This window comes from Centroberyx affinis, unplaced genomic scaffold (genome assembly GCF_046629955.1).
Source record: "Centroberyx affinis isolate AG114_WGS23_722 - 3 ecotype Tasmania unplaced genomic scaffold, CSIRO-AGI_Caff_v1 ptg000228l_1, whole genome shotgun sequence".
NCBI classification, from domain to species: Eukaryota; Metazoa; Chordata; class Actinopteri; order Beryciformes; family Berycidae; genus Centroberyx; species Centroberyx affinis.
In genome coordinates this window covers 37,561-57,148 of record NW_027278915.1, presented here as the reverse complement: position 1 = coordinate 57,148, position 19,588 = coordinate 37,561, and the positions used below count along the sequence as shown (strand labels likewise).

At 39.0% G+C, this 19,588-nt stretch overlaps 1 protein-coding gene and 3 non-coding genes across 6 annotated transcripts; 3 read left to right on the top strand and 1 right to left on the bottom strand.

Annotated features, from left to right (window-relative positions):
- Window positions 1–404: 404 nt before the first annotated feature.
- trnal-cag (transfer RNA leucine (anticodon CAG)) lies at window positions 405–487 on the bottom strand. The gene has a single exon. It is a non-coding gene; the product is annotated as a tRNA-Leu (tRNA).
- A 3,680-nt stretch (window positions 488–4,167) lies between these two features.
- LOC139663618 (U2 spliceosomal RNA) lies at window positions 4,168–4,358 on the top strand. Its single transcript, XR_011696718.1, has one exon. It is a non-coding gene; the product is annotated as a U2 spliceosomal RNA (small nuclear RNA).
- Window positions 4,359–5,150: 792 nt separating this feature from the next.
- Window positions 5,151–5,233, top strand: trnal-cag (transfer RNA leucine (anticodon CAG)). Its single transcript has one exon. It is a non-coding gene; the product is annotated as a tRNA-Leu (tRNA).
- A 2,159-nt stretch (window positions 5,234–7,392) lies between these two features.
- On the top strand, window positions 7,393–15,481 carry LOC139663521 (transient receptor potential cation channel subfamily V member 1-like). Of its 3 annotated transcripts, none has more exons than XM_071542225.1 (15): window positions 7,393–7,621; window positions 8,326–8,474; window positions 9,413–9,565; window positions 9,977–10,114; window positions 10,207–10,511; window positions 10,809–10,985; window positions 11,425–11,580; window positions 12,216–12,311; window positions 12,410–12,480; window positions 12,670–12,835; window positions 12,924–12,990; window positions 13,144–13,478; window positions 14,284–14,408; window positions 15,138–15,250; window positions 15,352–15,481. In XM_071542225.1, the coding sequence occupies exons 1-15, from the start codon at window positions 7,446–7,448 to the stop codon at window positions 15,429–15,431; spliced, it is 2,307 nt and encodes a 768-aa protein (XP_071398326.1). In that variant the 5' UTR covers window positions 7,393–7,445; the 3' UTR covers window positions 15,432–15,481. The 3 variants fall into 3 exon arrangements, with proteins under 3 accessions (XP_071398326.1, XP_071398334.1, XP_071398318.1); XM_071542233.1 differs by having other exon boundaries at window positions 8,326–8,480; window positions 10,207–10,436; XM_071542217.1 differs by having other exon boundaries at window positions 8,326–8,480.
- The last annotated feature ends 4,107 nt before the right edge of the window (window positions 15,482–19,588 follow it).

Here is a 19,588-nt window from a genome sequence, read left to right as displayed (position 1 = left end):
GCGGGAGGCCTGGGTTCGATTCCCGGCCAATGCAGTGCCTTTTTCAACAACCAGATTATCAAACCAGGAGTCTACTGGAGCAGAGACTGGCGTCAGTGCTGCTACAAATACCAAGGGAAACTGTCACTGATACAACACTTTAATGTGCTCATTCTCCAAAAGCTGAGGTCTGCATAACCAAATGCTATTTCACATCTAATCATATCAGCCTACAGTCAACTCAAGTCGACTCTATCTTGTTTTGTGATTTACTCAATTCCATGTTTTACTCATTGGTGACTGTACACTGTCTGTGGATGTAGTATGTGAGACTGTACACAGTCACCAATGGGTATTATCAGTTTACCACCTTATCATATCTCACAGCGACTTGCCTGGTTCCACCTCCAGTGCAAAAATGTTGCTGTCAGAAGTGGGATTCGAACCCACGCCTCCAGGGGAGACTGCGACCTGAACGCAGCGCCTTAGACCGCTCGGCCATCCTGACTTCATGTACAGCATTGCCATATTTAAAAGGGAAGTCAGTCATATATTCATCAATATCCTTCAGTGAACGCTAGTTAAAACAACATGGACAGGTATCTGGCACTACCTGGCTTAACTGTAGTTGAAATAGATAAAAAAAGTCAAATTTTTACAACAAAGAGGAGCGAGCTATATCACAGCAGAGATCCAACAGATATGATGGATGAAATCAATAGGAAAATAGTTTTTTTTTTACATTTACTAATTTACTAACTTGGAATAGAGTTTTGATGGTGCTTACTGTCTGAATGGATGAAGGTAGTGGCCATTTCACACTTGGGTACCAACAACACAACAGCCCGTTGTTCCAGCACAAGAGGTATCCAGAGGTATTGTGTGTTTTAATTTATCAGGTCAAGTTTTTATAGTTCTAAAAACACAGGTATTTAACATCTAACTAGATGTATAGGCTTGTCTGTGGATGTAGTATGGGAGACAAACTACAACTCAGTCCTACTTAATTGTACCAGATAGCATACTTGTTTATGTTTGGTGATGTTAAATTAGCTAGGTATATTCTGTTTTTTTTCTCTCGCTGTCACATAAATTAAGACATTAACCTGGGCGAAAACGTGACTATCTGCTAAAATAATATTTTCTCATTCTTGGACCAAGATCATAATTTCACAACCATTTAGGATCACAGCCACCATGAAAAACATTGTATTTTAGAGTAAAAACAAGTAGCCTAAACATCTGTAGTGGGATATAGTGTTACAACCCACTGCAAGTGGAGTTCAGCTAAAACTTCTAAATAGTACTTTTTTTGCACTTTGCATTTAACAGATTAGAACCAATATGGAACTAAATGAAATAAAGAATTAATTAGAAAAATCATTTACAAGTGTTGGGCACTTTGCAAAAATAGATAGCCTAAGCAACTGTCAAGACATAACAGGAGCCTATGTTAAAACAAAAAATGTATGGCCAATAGATATAGCCTAGTAGTTTATCAATTCACTTTAAAATGTTGTGTTTTACATAGGCCATTCTATGTAAACAACCGTGGAACATACTGATAACTGAAGGGAAAAAATCTGGGTTATATTTTAATGATCTTACCATGTTTTTTTTAAGATGATTTTCCAATGAGTGCTTCCTCTGTATGGTGGATTTGCACTTTGGTCAGTGCCAGTGGCTTCGGGTTGACAGCTTCAGCTGGCAGGGACATGGTATAGAAAAGGTGTCTGTGGGAAAAATGAAAACAATGTGAAAAAATAAACACATTAAGCCAACAATACAGACTGCTGTGGCACAGAAATTTGCCATAATTTTAACACAGATGAACAGCTATGGTAATTTTGCTTACCAACAATCATCATCGCTGAAGCACAGAAAACTGTAAATGGACTATGTTGATATGGTCTCTTTTTTTTTTTTTTTTTTAAAGTATCTGCAATTGCTGTTTTCAATTTTATATAAGTCCTCCAGCGTTTTAAAAGCAGTATTGACCTCTAAATAATAGTACCACTTGGATTTATTATTGGTATACTGACATTGCCTTAAATATAAAGAATGGGCCAAACACTGTTCAAAATATACATACACCACATGAAATCAAATGGTTTACCTGCAGCCAACTTAGAACTATAAAGCATACATTTTTTTTTTTTTTTTTTTTTTTTTAGATAAGACAGCTCTGTTGTATTTGTTTTTATTTATTTACAAGAGTCAGAAAGTCACATGCAGCTGCCATTTCACCGAGCCAGCAGCTCCTCCCCCCGGTCCGTCCCTCTCGCAGACGCAGCTGCGTCGTGATAACTTGGTGATGTTGTAGCTAACGTTAATGCTAACTAGCATTAGCAAGCATATTCAGTGTTAATTTAACCTAAACGTTAATTTTCGCAATGGCAAGAGTGAACGCACACCTGGGTTGTTGAGTGCAGGTATAGTCGGTGAAGTCAGTTGTTTAGAAAAATACATTTAGCCAACTGTACTAAAAAAAAAAAATTCATCGGAGTTACGAGTGTGCGGCACTGAATCATTTCCCCAAGTTGCCAACAATATCCTACGTTAAATAACGTTATGTTTATTTCGCAACCCCAACGACCAGTCCGTTTAATACTGTCTTCAAAATACCACACGAAATGAAAGTGACTCACCTGCTGTCGTGGCCGCCATAGGACTACAAGACCACTCCAACCACAGACCATCTTCATCCCAGACCGCTCAACTGAACATCTTGTCCGGACCATAACCGACCACGAGCTTCAGCGCCCCTAGTGGTAGTAACCGTAGTAACCAGTGGTCCGTGTTAGCGACCAGTGGTCCGTGGACAGACCGACCACTGAATTGGGTACAACCTCCTCTGAAAATAATTTGTATAGTGGACTCTTGACACCTTGCACACCGCTAGTTACGATTAAGCAACGAAACTAAACGATGCAACTAAACAAAGACACACTTTTAGTGTCAAAATAACTAGTTTAAATGTAGGCTAACGTTAACGTTCAGTGGAGATGCTAATGTACGACCAAACTTTTAGCTGGTGAAACAGACTGCCGGTCAGTTATTGGATTATTCCTACCAAAGGTGAACAAGTGAACACATCTTTTGGTAAGTTATTTTTTACTAACGTTACTTAGATAAGAGGATTTCATTTGGACTGTTTAACGTTTATAACATGATTATTGTCCGAATTTACTGTTTTATATTAACGTTTATTTTCGTAGCCTCCTGCTCTGAATAGCTCAGTATATGCTATGCTAGCTCCCATATCGTTGGTTAACAAGTGGAAACCGAAACACTTGATATCCCCCCAAAAAAAGAAACAAAATCCACTGGACTTAAAACAAAGAGATAAACAAGGCTAGCACTAATTAGAACTGAAGAAGGTAAAACGTATTCAACTCTTCATTTGAAGTCCAGTGGATTTTGATTCTATTTTTTTTTTTTTAATTCTTCTTCATCTTACTACCTGGATGACTGTAACAGGAGGTCAGTAGCTGGTTTGACCTCCATGCCCTTTTGATTTTTTCACGGAGTGTGTAGACCGTGAAGTATGCATCGTACGCACCTTCCTGCCTGAGTAAAATAAACTATTGTGCTGGATTACATTTCCTCGTACAGGCTGTTTACAACACACTGCCAATTCATTGACATGTCTGTTTTAGTGAGAGCACGTTTCTGCAGTTACATGATGTTCAGACTTGATTAATTGTGCAACAAGCAAACCACACCGCAGTTAGCTTGATTCTCCACTAGATACTGCTAGAGCTCCATTTGTTTTTGTGAAGCGAGTTATTGGATCGTACGGAAAATATATAATTTATTCGCCAGTAGACTGTTCTGTTCAGATACACAGTTACATTGCATCTTTATCATTCAGATTAGAACAAAATATACGCACGTTTCCTGCTAACGTAGCTGTAAATGGGATTTCGATTCCTCCGATGTTTCTGTTTGCTATTGGACTAGAACGCACCACGTGACCAGGAAGAGCCTAGAAGTTGCATTCGCGAGCCACTCGTTTCTTATAAATAACATATTTTCCTGAGGTTATATGGCATTTGACACGTTTAAGGTTAGCGTACTTTTGTTCATTGTTTCTTGAATGGGCTTAAAGTCATAACTTCGGTCCAAACCCGTCAGTCAGAGTGATATCGCCGAGAATGACTCCTTTGCCTCTGTCAGTTGTACGGTATCGCTTCTCGGCCTTTTGGCTAAGATCAAGTGTAGTATCTGTTCTTATCAGTTTAATATCTGATACGTCCCCTACCCGGGGACCATATATTAAATTGATTTTTGGAACAGGGAGATGGAATAGGGGCTTGCTCCGTCCACTCCACGCATCGACCTGGTATTGCAGTACCTCCAGGAACGGTGCACCCTCCTCTCATGTTTAAAGTAATAATAAACTCTTAGTTGTAGTAGGAATATAATTGAAAAGCTGGGGAACTTGTGTCAGTTGTATGTCGTTGTAAGTCAGTAGCATGCTGGTTTTTCTGCCAATCAAACACTACACCAGCTGATTTCCACTAACTGTTTCCTCCTCCATGGTTCAAGGTGTGTGAATGAATAAAATCAGCTACTGGAACAAAAACCTGCAAACTGTTGAGTCATGATCGCACAATACTGAACCCCGCTGGATTATGTCACATGAAGTCAGTTATTAGTATGAATTCAGTTTCTATTAATGCAAAAACATAAAATCACAACAGGAATATTAATTCCATGGTCTTGAATTTGTAATCATTTGGCTATACTATTGTACTACAGTTTCTGGCTGCATCACCCAACCTAAAACAGTGTTGTTACTTTATTAAATTTTAGATATTTGTACTTAACAAGTGGGGTAATGTGTATCATATATCATACAATATATCATACAATAAATCCAACAGCCTTTACAAGTGTATTTGTCGGATGATTTTTATATTTGAGTTCCACTTAGACAGTGGGCTTTGGATCTGGATGGTGGATAATGTATCTGAAAAAGAAGACATAACTATGACGTGACATAGACAAATATTACTGGTGGAGATGTTGGCCTGTGCTTCTCTCACGTACTGCGTGTACATGCGCGCGCGCACACAATCGATCAAATAATCGACAATAATAGAAAGAAATTCGCTAATACTTTACGGAATGCCCTTTTAAATCTGTTTGCTCACGTGGCAAATACAGTCAGGATGGCCGAGCGGTCTAAGGCGCTGCGTTCAGGTCGCAGTCTCCCCTGGAGGCGTGGGTTCGAATCCCACTTCTGACAGCAACATTTTTGCACTGGCTCTATGTGATGTGTAGCTGTGGGCAACGATAAGGTGGTAAACTGTGATCATCAGAGTTTAGACATTCACTCATTTGTAAAGAAAGTCACAAAGTTTCATTCTGTGGAGAAACTGAAAGTGACTGGAAAAGACTTCCATGCTTCTAATCTCAGTCAACCACGTGTTTATCTGCCGTAATCAAGCAGTAACCTGTTTGTGCCACAAGGTGGTGCTAGTTAATGCTAGTTAGTTAAGTTATTAGATGTGTTAGTGTTTTGTTACTCAGAAGTAACAGACCTCAGGATGCTTTCTTTGGCCAATCAGAACTGAGTATTTAACAAAGCAATTAAATACAAATAATGTAATATAAGATAATATTACATATAGATAGCTTTATTTTAATAAATATTTTTCAGCTCCTATAAAATGTTCAAGGATTAGATATTTATCCTTAGAATTGGCTCAGTTTGAATAAAATGACTTTGTCCAAGATGCAGGATTTTGTCCAACATGTGACTTGATGTGTTTCCTGGAAGGCCATCTGACACTCCTTTCCCTCTAAGAATCAGTTTGCAGCTTCTTACTGTAGCTGTCAATACAGCAATTTTGATATTTTTTAAATGAATTGTGCAGCCGTATCTTAGATGGAAATAAATGCTGCAGGAGTTAGCCACTCCTTCAACAAGTGTGTACAGTAAGCACTCACCCCTATTTCAGCGTGTGTACAGATCCCACTGTGCTTTTCAATCTCAAGAACAACAACTAATGACTCCCATCTTATACACATCTTTCAATAATATTAAACATAGACTTTAAACCTGCCTGACCCTGTCTCTTCACCTCAATAACACAACACACCAAACTTTTTTTCTCTCTCTTTAAATACACACAAACGTTAACCCTTAAGATCTTCCTGTATACCTTCTGATACAGCATGTCAGGATAACACTGGGAAGCACAGGAAGCTGAATGAACTGTAGGCTTAACACTGTTAGATCAAGGTGCAAGATCAAGTTATACACAACTGACTTGAATAACAGAAACTAAATGACAACCACAGTCAACATAGTGTAAGCACAGTATGAGGGCCAAATGTAATGATTCATTGATGAAAGCAAGCAGTTTGACTGTAACCTGAATAGATGTGAGGACTGAATAAAGGCTGATACATGAGATGATTTATATTTCAATACACACAAGGAGTGCTATACAGTAAGGCTTGAAACAATAACCCTAATTATTTTTGCTTGATATTGTAATTATAATTATTAATGATAAGTAATAGTCTTACTGATTTAGGGAAAATATTTCATTGCACCTTTTTACATCTTATGTCAACATGTTGACCAGTCTTAACTACAGTGGGAGTCCTGAATACAATTAAATAAAACTGAAACGTAACCCTTAATCTGTTCGCTCAAGTTTTGATATACGGCTACACATGAGTTATTGTGCAGTCATGCACATGAGACATTTTGGTACTGGTACAGCAGAAAATCAGAAAAATACAGTAGTATTGAAGTACATGAGACAAACTCATGTAAACTTACAGTTAACCACTTCAATTCCAACTCTAACTTAAACTGTAACTGTAACTTTATTGGCATTATTTAGTGGCAAGTTTATTGACTGTTCATCAGAAACAATATTGCCAAAGCAGTAGGCTATGTAAAATGTCAGTGAAACAACAGTTTATACATTCAAACCATATTGAGCTGATAAAATATTTGGTATCAAAACATGTATTATAAAACAGCTCCAAAATTGAGAACATGCCATACAACTATTGCAATGCAAATCATTCAAAAGCAAGTAAGGGGAGTTTTTGTTATCTTTTCCCATCAAGCTGAAATCTCTCCAGATCTTGAGACAATACAAACAAAAGATGCATCTCATGTATTTCAAGCTGTGCTTCCTAGCAGTCTTTTGCATGAAATCACTCAGTGTTTTCTCTTTAAGCGTGCTGTAACTTCCTGCAACACATAGGGAAAACTGTCCTCAGGCAAACAACAGGGGTTTCTCTCTGGGGAGAGGGAGGAGCGTAACCAAGGAAAAAATACACCTTCAGTACTGCCACTCCCCTTTGACTTTTACCACACCTACACAGCTTCAGCTCCACCGACAATACTCACACTCACCATAGCTGTGCGTGAAACCTATGAGATTCTAGTGGAAGGAACTGCTGCGCCATTCATAGACACTTCCTTGCATATAATGACAAACGCCACACAAGATGGAGTCCCGCCCGACACAGGGACAGGTGCGAGGGAAGACACAGTGGAGCCAAATGAAGGGCAAGAGGCGGAGGTGAACAGTCTGGGTTGGCTCCTCAGAAAAGAAGGCTCAGAGACAAGTCCAGCACCGATGGATACCAACGTGTCAGTATCCAGGTAAAGGTTTGACATTTTTCTATAATATCTACAGTAGGTTAAAAAAAATCAGCTTTACTGGGGAAAGGTTATTCACAGGTCGCAGGTTATTCACAGCATTATTTACTATTAACAGATGTAGATCAAGTGCTGGAGCTGTGGAGTCAAAATTCAGTCTGGTTCCTCTGTGTTGTTAAACCACAAAAGAAAAATGTGTGTTTCACGGTTTGGGGCTGAAAAGTATCAGGTTACCAGGGTGACAGGTTTCAGGTGAGCAAGTGTCAGCTTGCAGAAAAAACACCATTATTATACGCAAGCTGGTGCTGCAGGGTCTTTTACCAAGACACCCATACACTAATAGCACTGTATTAACATAATGTTCAGTTGTTTGTTGTATTGTATGATCACCCACAATGCAAAGTGTTTAAACAGTGTAGTATATGGTGAAAATTAGTTGTTACAAATCTGAACAGTTAGCCTAAGCTTCACATTGCATTGTACATTTTTTTTACATTCATATTTCCTAGTGCTATTCTCATTTTTAACTGCTAATTGTACTGCTTGAATGCTTATTGCCTATTGCCTATTTACTGTTATTGTTTTTTTTTGTCTGCTATTTGCACAGCACCAACTTACTAAGCTAAATTCCTTGTATGTGCATGTAAATAAGAAATCTTAAATCTGAATCTGAATCTGAATGAATAGTGTGTTTTTCTACGCTGCAGAGAAAATTTCGCCACTCTTGGCCAGATTTACAGTGAAGCCTTTACCAGGGAAAGAGTGTTTGAAGCAGCATCCAAAGGGGACGCAGCTCAACTTCACGGCCTGCTGGACTACCTGAGAGTTAATAACATGCGACTTACGAGCCCAGAATTCACAGGCAAGTTGGATTCAGATTAATTTGCCTCGTCTTGTTTGTGACTGTCAAGGTCTTGCACCCTTCTGTGTCTCCATGTTAGTTTGAAACAGTACTACTTTCATTTGCTCTCAAAGTGTTTGTGCAGTTAAGTACATTTTCATCATACAAACTAACCCTAACCCTAGATGACAAAGAGTTTTTACTGACTTTGTTTAAAAATGGGATCATGGAGAGCGAAGGATTACGGCCTCACTTAGTACAGCACCTAGACATATGATTTGGGTTAATATTTCAAAGGTACATTAAATAGGAATAATAATGACTTTACTATTCGTAGATGCATGAATGATATGCCGATATTTTTTTAACTTTTATTTATCCAGGTAAGACTGACTGAGGCAGAGGTGGAGTCACAGTTTTGATTGCTTGAGACTTGATGCATGAAGAGAATACATGAGACAACTTGACTTGGGTTCTGGTGACTTGGGACTTGACTGACTTGTACTTTGATGACTTGAAAAGGTTTCTAAAGTCTTGACAAAAGATCTGTGTTTGTGTAAATGACTTGGATTTAAAGTGATGAGATTTGTTCCACCAGACGACTGAATTTAAATTCTGTTTTCTGAATTTGATTGAATTTATTGAAGTTGAAACTGATTATAGAAATCAAACTCATGATGCTCTTGCCACATTTTTATCCTATTAAAACCATATTGCATTGAAAAGTCCTAGATATTTAGTTTTCTTTAAGATATGAAATTGATACTGGACTCTTGATTTCTTCTGACTTGACTTCTTCTACATTTAGACTTGAGACTTGACATTTATGACATGGACTTGACTTGGTAATCTACATTTCGACTTGCAATCACAGGGAATGTAATAAGAGTCAAAAGTTACATACTTTTGACTCTTTTTACATTCCCTGTCCTTTTTGCATGTATTATTTTCAGATGAAACAAATGGGAAAACAGCACTCCTGAAAGCTTTATTGAACCTGAAAGATGGCAAGAACAACACCATTGAAGTCCTCCTCGATATAGCTGAGGAAACTGGAGATTTACAAAACTTAATCAATGCATCCTACAAAGACATTTACTACAATGGTACGTAAAACTAAATTCTGTCTTGGGTTTTTTTTATATCACCAGAAATTTATTTTGGTGATTTTGGAGTTCACGTCATAAAGGATTTCCACACTCAAATGGATTCACAAAATAGCTGTTTAGCTATACAAGATAGAGCGATACTTTTAATGGCAAACAGGAAGAACGCAACAAACATTTTAAGATTCAAGCCATTGTCAGTGTATCCTAACTTTGGGTGGCTAGAGCCACTCTGTGTGAATTCTGGACTATTACACTTGGCTGTACAATCCAGTTTGAGTGAGTACAATATGTATTCTTTGTGTTTTATGTGAAGCACATTGACTTTGCCTTATGTATGAACTGTGCTATATAAATAGCTTGCCTTGCCTTGCCTTGTTTGCTGTAACAATACAATAATACATGTTGCAGGCCAGACAGCTTTGCATGTTGCCATAGAGAGACGGAGCTTTGATCATGTGAAGCTGCTGGTCCAGAAAGGAGCAGATGTCCAAGCCAAAGCCCATGGAAAGTTCTTCCAGCTTAACACAGGACTGGGCTTTTATTTTGGTGGGTGTTGTGTCTTTAAAATAACCAGAATTTAAATTTCTATGGCCAAACCTTATTGATAAACAGTCCATTCCATTCTGTGTTTCCAACAGGTGAGCTTCCCCTTTCACTGGCTGCCTGCACCAACCAGCTGAACACGGTATCCTTCCTCATGGAAAACCCTTACAGAAGTGCTGACTTGACTGACAAAGACTCCCAAGGAAACACGGTCTTACATGCCTTGGTGGCCGTAGCGGACAATACGGCGGAAAACACGGACCTGATCGCAAGGATGTACGATGAGATTCTTATTCAGCACAACAGACTTGTGAAGAAAAGACAGGTGAAGTTGGAAGATATTGAAAACCACCAGGGGCTGACTCCTTTGAAGTTAGCAGCCAAATTGGGCAAGATTGGGGTAGGTTTGCAGTTTATTTTTAGGCCTGCATGTATATACTAAACCACTTCCTCCTCTCCTACTAAGTAGGTGTTATTTATGGAGGAATTTAGCATGGGTGCCTTGCCATGCATCATTAATTTAACATTAAAATCATGTGGCATAATCTGTCAAAAAACATTAACGTACACTCATTTAGACCATGCAAATAACTTCAGCTAATCACTTAAATACCTGCCAGGTGTTTGTCAGTCGTGAGAGAGTGCTGCGTATTGTCACATCAGATTAATTTTGCCTCTGTGCTCTCTTACGCGGTAGCTGTTCAGGCACATGATGCAGCGCGAATTCATGGACGAAGAGACGAGGCCGCTGTCCAGGAAGTTCACTGAGTGGGTCTACGGACCCGTCCACTCCTCGCTGTACGACATGAGTTCCCTCGACACCATCGAGGACAACTCCGTGCTGGAGATAGTCGTCTTTGGTAGTGAGATTCCGGTAAAAGAAATCTATTTTAACCTAATTTTTACTGACTATGATAAGCCAACGGGTTTGTTGAGTATCAGAATTTTCATTCCAATTCAGTGAATGAAATCTTAACTGATAGGGGGCGATCTCTGGTAGCAGTGAAGCCTTCTGTAGGGAATAATCTAATCACAGGTGTGGGTACATGTGACTGTCAAAGTAGAGCAAGAACAGAATAGCTGGTGTGGAATCAGCAAAATCCAGAGCCTGGCAGGGGAGAATTATGAATGTCTGGACAGGTGACACAATTGCACAGGAAGAAAAATGTGTGAAACAGGAGGTCATAAGTAAAAGCTAGTCCTGCTATTGGCCAGTGATGGAAAACCTTGGTTACTTTAAAATATGATGCCAAGAAGATTTTTGCCATATTGAATCAAGTGTTTTTAACATGGACTTTTGAACATTGTCTCAGAATCGCCATGAGATGCTCCAGATTGAGCCTCTACACAGTCTTCTAGAGGACAAGTGGGACAAGTTTGCCGCTAAATTATTCTTGATGAATTTCCTGGTTTACCTGATATACCTGGGCATCTTCACTACTGTGGCCTTTTACAGAAAGGAAGGACAGGTAAGACAGAACATGCAACACAGAATAAATCATGTTTTAATTTAGAACAGTAGAAACCAGAGGTGGGGAATCAAGTCACACAATTTGGACTCAAGTTAGACTCAAATCACAGTTTTAATTGCTTGAGACTTGACTTGATGCATGAAGAGAAGACTTGAGACTTGACTTGGGTTCTGGTGACTTGGGACTTGACTTTGACTTGTACTTTGATGACTTGAAAAGGTTTCTAAAGTCTTGACAAAAGATCTTGTGTTTGTGTAAATGACTTAGATTGAAAGTGATGAGATTTGTTCCAGCAGACGACTGAATTTAAATTCTGTTTTCTGAATTTGTATGGAATGATTGAATTTATTGAAGTTGAAACTGATTATAGAAATCAAATCAAACTCATGATGCTCTTACCAAGTTTTCATCCTATTAAAACCATATTGCACTGAAAAGTCCTAGATATTTATTTTTCTTTAAGATATTAACTTGATACTGGACTCTTGATTTGTTCTGACTTGACGATCTACATTTAGACTTGAGACTGACTTGGGACTTGAGCAAAGTTGACTTGGTCACACCTCTGGTAGAAACTATGTTTTAACAACTTCATCAGCCTCACCAAGGAATGGCAATCGTTTGATTTTCAGCCACCATTTCCTGTTGAAGACGACCCACTCGACCGCCTCCGTTGCGCTGGTGAGGTCATCAGCGTCCTTGGAGCGGTCTACCTTTTCTGTAAAGCGGTGAGAAAGCGCCACCTGGTCCAGTAATTCCCACGACATTCCCAAAAGAAACTTCAAACTAATTCCATACTTACATATTTTACTTCTACAATCCACAGATAATTGATTTCAAGAGAAACCCTCCAAATTTCAAAGCTCTGTACCTTGATGGATTCAGTGAAATTCTATTGTAAGTATCTCAAAGATCTTTAAATTTTAAGCTTTTTATGCAGGTAGAGTATAAAGGACCTAGTGCATAAATACTGAGGCATCCTGGTTTTATGTCATCCACTTGCAAAGCGTCCAAACATCTTGTGAAGGATATCAAACCAGCAGGCTGCTCTCTCACGCGCTCGGTCCCTTCCCTCTGCTCCTGTAGTTTCTTGCAGGCAGCGCTCCTTCTTGTCTGCACGGTTCTGTACAGCTGCGGGCGGAGGGAGTACGTCGGACCCCTCGTCCTCTCACTGGCCCTCGCCTGGATCAATATCCTCTACTTTTCAAGAGGCTCCAAGCAGATGGGGATGTACAATGTCATGATGCAAAGAGTAAGAAGTTCAGTGAAGTTCAGTGAACAAATTCTGAATGTCAAAAAATTAGTTGCCTGGTTTGAAGTCAGTTTCTTCTTCTTCTCAGATGATCCTGGGCGACATCTTGCACTTTCTGTTCGTCTATGTTGTCTTCCTTTTTGGATTTTCTGCTGGTAAGGCCTTAAGACTCTAAATGTTGCAACATGTTGAGCATAAACGAAATAAAATAAAGACATATTTTGGCTGCAGGCAAAACTGGGAGAATGATTACAGCTGTTTTCCAAGGTCAAGATTTCTGACTTTTATGTTTTTTCCCCCGTTCATAGCCGTCGTCGCTCTTATAGAGGAGTCTCCACCAGCTTACAAAAAACTGACCAATGACACGGGGGCCCGTGCAAGGATGTTTGGTGTCACTTCATTTCAGTGCGAGAAGCCAAGCTACAACGACATCCGCTTCACAACACTGGAAATGTTCAAGTTCACCATTGGAATGGGCGACCTGGAGTTCACCGATCACGTCCAGTACAAGGAGGTTTTCTACATCCTGCTCATCTCCTACATCGTCCTCACCTACATCCTGCTGCTCAACATGCTCATCGCCCTGATGGGAAACACAGTCGAGAGAATCTCCATGGAGAGTGAAAACATCTGGAAACTACAGGTAGGAGGGTCTTGTGGTCTGTTAGTATAAAACATTTATCAAAAAGCTTACCTTTAATCCTGGTCTGGTTAAAGCCAAGTTGCTTAATTTATTGAGTTTTACATTTTCTATAAGATTTTGATTTATATTTATTGTCATTTGTTTGTCTATTTATCTCTTTGCTATGTTATTTCTACAGTACTTTTAGTTTTTATTCCTTGCACTTCTTTGTTGTGAAGCACTTTGTAACTTTGGTTTTGGAAAGTGCCCTATAAATAAAGTTTATTATTATTATTATTATTATTATTATTAACATGTGCTTTGAGTACCCCAAAACTAATGTTCTTGAGATTTGGCTGATCTCAATAATCCAGGATGATTCCCTAGTGGATGTTGGTAATGTTGGTGGATTTCAGTAGATCTAGCACAGGAAATTGGGGTTACATTTACAGGAACCAAGAGCTAAGGGAACACAGGCAGTCCAACCAGGCAAAACACAAAGTCAGTATCTAAAAAATATAAATTTAGATATATATTTTTTGAATATAGAAGTAAGAAAGTAAGATTTTATTTATATAGCACTTTTCAAAAGAAGTGTTACAAACTTCTTTACAAAAGGAAAAAAACAAACACAAAAAGCAAATATGGCAAGTGTATGACTATGTATACAAAATAATTCAATCATAGCACTGAAATATGCCAGTAATACAATATCAATAGTTTTCCAAATTGGCTGATAATGAGAGAGAATATGAAATTGCGAGGATGTGACTCTTAAAAGATTTTGAAAAAACAACTGACTGGAGCTGTGGGCGTGCCTCCTCAGCGGGCCCTCACCATTCTGGACATGGAGCGGACTCTGCCCCGCGGCCTGAGGGGCAAACTGTACTCTGGAGTGGTGAAGACACTGTGTTTCAGCGCCGGGCGACAAGAGTGTCGCAGGTTTTTCAGGTAAACCATCACAGGATGCATGTGATATTAGAGTTCCCTGTGCAGGTCTGGAAAATAGGGATGGGACGATATGCTTATCTCACAATAAGATCCGATATGTGATTATGTTTATTTCTGAGCCACAAATCTTTCTAGCGATGGCATTAGCTTGTTAGAATGTAAACAAGTTTAAAATAAGTTCAAATAATATAATTTGGATGGAGAGCTTGTGAAATTGTGATGGTCAAACCATCTCATTTGTGATTACCACAGCAGAATAAAATGTAACTAATATCACGATTCATTTTTCTGCCCTATGATATGTATTGTCACATTTTTGTATTGCGATAAATTGAATTTTGAATATTGAATATCGGCCCATCCCTACTGGAAAAGTATGAAAAATGTATTTGGAAATTTACAGGTCTTTAATAGTTTGGATAAAGTATGGTATATTTTGCTGTACAGTTCTGATGCATGTAAGAATAGACTTTTTACATAGTCATAGGCCCACTGTCAATGCGTGCACTATTTGTTGTGGTGAGGAATAATCTTCAGCCAGAATAATATTGAGAAATTATGAGCTTTTACCATAGTGAATACCGCCTGAAATCTTCAAATTATATACAGATTGGTAAAATGTAAATGTGTAGGAACCTTGTAATATGAGGACATAAAGAATAAAATCAGGTCAAGAGTTTCTCATGTTCCGCTGATATCTTACAAGTAATGAATCTTATTAACCTTCAGGGTGGAGGAAATGAACTGGAAAAAATGGCGGTCAGATCTTGGCATCATACAGGAGGAAGATCCTGGGAATCACATAATCAAGCCAAAGCCTCACGAGACTCCTGGAGATCATGGTAGGACAGCAACACACACACACACACAACTTCCTGTGAGTTGTTTCTTCATGCCAAAACAACACTAATACTAAGTTGCATTTTAATAATCTTTCTGTCAGGGAATCTGTGGAGACTGAGTCCTCTCTTGGAGAGGATGCGTGTCAGAAGTCGCCCCCCGCAGCATGACAGCATTCTCTGATTTCATCTGAACATCAAAAGGATTGAATTTAAAAGGGTTGACTTTGAAATCTGTATATTCAGTTTCAAGTTACAGGTTAATATTTAGTTGCTGCCACCATGGATCCATGGAAAAGAATGAGCAGTGGAACTGTAGTTTCCAGAGGTGGGGACTCGAGTCACAATTTTAATTGCTTGAGACTTGACTTCTGGTGGCTTGGGACCTGACTTTGACTTGAAAAGGTTTCTAAAGTCTTGACAAAAGATCATGTTTGTGTAAATGACTTGGATTGAAAGTCATGAGATTTGTTCCAGCAGACGACTGAATTTAAATTGTTTTCTGAATTTGTACTTGGTCAGACCTCTGGTAGTTTCCAATAATCTCTATTAATGCTGAATACCGTCATCACTGCTGGAACTAGGTTTTTTTTTTATGCATTTATTTTGTGATACTCTATTCTCTTTTCTCATTTCCTTTTTGGCAGTACTGTATGTCTGCCGTTAAACTATGAAAATTTAAGCACACACTTTCCAATGTTGGTTTATTGTTATGAAATCACCTCAGTACACAGGCCACATTCTCATCACATGAGAATTTGATGAGGGTTTACCTGATTTAAGTACAGATTATATTTATTATGAGATGTATTATGCACTATAGTAGGCTACAATCAGTTTGCAGTAAACATGATTTGTGCAAACAGACATTTACAACCCCTGGATGTGCAAAATAAAGACACGGTCAGTCATAAATACTTTGCATTTGCAAACTTTATTTTGGTTAGGGGGAATGTTTGTGCAAGACATTTTGTTCCTGAAGGATAGGCAAAACTGGAATATCACATTTCCACAAAGTAGAGAAAGTGAGCTCCCCTCCACCACCGTTCATGACATGACGGATCTTTGAGAACCAAAGACGATCACATCCCTTTGAGTAAAAATAAATCTAGAGAGAGTTGTTATGATAAATACCTGTGCCCCAATGAATATTACCATCCGAGTCAACCAGGAGTCAACTGAGATGATCTGCAATGAGCTTCAGTAGATCAGATTCTTTCAGTGCATATCACCACCTGCTGTGGGGAAAAATATTCTGAGTCCGATTTGATAATGTACCAATATTGTTTTTACCAACTGGAACCCCAAATAAACAGTACAGTGTTCTGGTTGGAGCCACAGCTTTCTGAATCTTGCTTCGAGGATCTAAAGGGGGAGTATTGTGCAGACAGGAACTACTCACTCTAGATTATTTTATGCTCTATTCACATCTTCACATCTCAATTTCACAAGATTTACTCATAACTGTCCAGATGAGGGCAGCAGCCTCCATGTATGTCAGCATCTTGCTTATTTCTGTTTAGAACAAGATAACCTGTTCCCAGTACGAGCTTGCCAAGGCTTTGGGCCAGGTGGTTAAAGAGAGGGACGCTTGGTCACTTTGGTCAGTGAGTCAGCAGCAAACAGTTCACACATCCCAACAGTGTCTAGGAGTCGTGGCACACTTCAGGACCGCAGTCCATGACACAGTATCAGTAGTTACAGTAAGTAGCTTGGTCCCCCGTCAGAGATTAACTTGGTGCACTTTGTGAGTGTGCACACCTGTGTGCAAGTACCCAAGCCTAACACACACAAACACACACACGCAAGCACACACACACACACACTCCATACTAAGCCCAGTGGAGGCACTTCATATGAAACTGTAGAACCTGACTTTCTCGGCTGTAACGGGGCAGTTCAATAAAACAGGACAGATGGGTTGAGTCATGTTTTGTCTCTTCAACAAAATGACTGTTGGTCTATCCTGAAACAAATATCCTTGCATTGCAAAAGAAATGAAGAAACCCACACAGGCCTGGAATGTTAACTTGTGTGTCTACAGGCCACATTGGGTCGAAGTTCCAAAAATTACCGAGCCACTATGACTATTTTACCAGCCAATTAATATATAATAACCTCCAAATGATGGCTGGTTGCTTGCCAGAGTGGCTGGTAGAGTAGACAAACTTTAACAGCCTCAGCCAAAGTTTACCAGCATTTAGGTGGTTTTAATTTGCCCTCTGCACCCATCCCATAAATAGGAACTTAATTCCACTGATACAGCCCATACATCATTACTATTCATACACACACACAAACACACAAATCACACTAGTGTGTGTTAAGATTAAATTCAATAGCAGCTTCAAGGGGCAGGCACATCAAAAATGAGAGCCATGAAAAAAAAAATCTACTGCCATCAAGTATGAAGACCCAAATCCAGAAAAGCTACGGCTTGCATCTCCACTGTCTTTCCTCGGAGACGATGCATCATCTCACCATGCTTTCTCCCTTTTGACCTGCGCTGTGTTCTGAGAAGGATTCGGAGAGGAAGAATGCGAGGCATTGTGAAAGACATCAGATTAAAGCATGGTTGCAAACCTCTTATTTGCCTCTGAGTGCAGACACTTCAGTTTACACGATCTGCGTCAATATGCTTCACCTATGGCACCTAACGTGGAAACACCTATGGCTTCAGGATGCAGTGGTCCAAAAAATAAATTAAACTATATCAGGCTATTTATTAAGTATAACAACTAAAGAAACACAGTCCAAAGACTTTAAAATAACTGCTACAGCCCAGTTCTACACACCTATAAATTCTGCTAAATACTATTCATATTTTTACCACTTAAAATGATCATCTTAAAGGCTGTGATAGATAGGCAACAGAGACAAAAGAGATGGGCATTTTATCAGCAGCTATGAATAGCATTATTATCTTAATATTCCCATTCCAAATGCAGGCAATATTATCTATTTCCATTGCCTATACAATTTGCTCATGTAACATTGCCTTATGATCTGACGTTACAATTTAACAGCAATTTCAAATTAACAAATGCTGAGGAAAAAAAAGCTAAGACTACTTTCCATTTCACACATTTAAACCATACTTTCTTCTTTCAAATCTTGGCAAAGAAAGTCAGTTAACATTTAAGGTAAGGATTTAGTAGAGGATAACTAGTGTAACATTTAAGGCTTTTTCCAAAAGGCTTGAGGAGAGCAGAGCAACAAGTGCCCAGACAACATCAACCCAACAAAGGACTTGAGGAGGAAATGGGACCAGAGCACATGCTAGACACATCTAGCAAGATATAACCTGCATCGAACGGTTGGACATTACTTTTCCTTTATAGGTAGTAGAAACACAACACAGGGTAAGGCTAGTGATTAGTGGATGAAGAGCTCACCACAAGCCACATAGACAGATAACATCCACACCAAATCAGTTCACTTGCATTACAGTAGTAAAGTGGTGAGAAAAGGTGTTAGAGGGGAAATGAGGCATTTCCCCCAGCTTGCATTATTGTTGTACTTGCATGCTTGCAAGTGATCAATTTGGTTTTCACATACCGACATACAGAAACCATTTTCGTAATAATGGGATACCGTTCTATTTCACATTAGCAGAAGACAAATGGGTTCTAATGGAGTTTCTGCTCCTTTTGCCAATGTTAAGCATAACATTTAAATTCTCATTGCTCTCACTCCTTAAATGTCATCTCTACAATTCAAGTAGGAACAATCTACATTAGGTAACACGACAAAAACTGCAATTAAAAAAACAACTACTTCAAAAGCACTTCTTTACATACGATATTACCATACACGACGGGGCACTTAAGACCTACCAAAGGTGAGAAAGACTATTTGCAAGTTTAGAAGCTGTCTCAGAAATGGAGAATATTACCATTCTTTTTGCTAGTGCTGGCTTTGTATTATTTTTAACTAAAACTCTGCTCAATAGTGATGGGTAGCTGTTTCTGTGCCATGTGAATACCCATGGAGCGATACAAAAACTACCTGGACCACTCATGGTGCAGTTCAGAAGCCATTTTGAATTCCTGATGCAGCGACCGATAGATTAGTCGCGGCTCTGATTTTGGCCTTTAATGAGTTTACACCTCAACTAGGAGAGGGTGCTTCTGGGACAATAACCCTATCAACAGTCTTATTAGATGCATATACATATAACCATCTTATTCAAATTGATCACGAACCTGTTAAAGGATAAATAAATGCAAATATAAACACAACAGAAGGACATCCTAAATCTTGCCTTTGGGCAGTTGTAAGGCCACGAATGCTGAAAAAAGGAGTCGTTCCATGTCAATCTGGGAATAGCACTGTGACAAT

What these genes read in the sequence shown, in the direction of transcription:
- LOC139663521 (XM_071542217.1), top strand. Translation starts at nt 7,446, where the DNA reads ATGACAAACGCCACACAAGATGGAGTCCCGCCCGACACAGGGACAGGT. An exon ending in ACCAACGTGTCAGTATCCAG is followed by an intron (nt 7,622 to 8,325) that starts GTAAAGGTTTGA and finishes TCTACGCTGCAG; the next exon opens with AGAAAATTTCGCCACTCTTG. An exon ending in GGATTCAGTGAAATTCTATT is followed by an intron (nt 12,481 to 12,669) that starts GTAAGTATCTCA and finishes CTGCTCCTGTAG; the next exon opens with TTTCTTGCAGGCAGCGCTCC.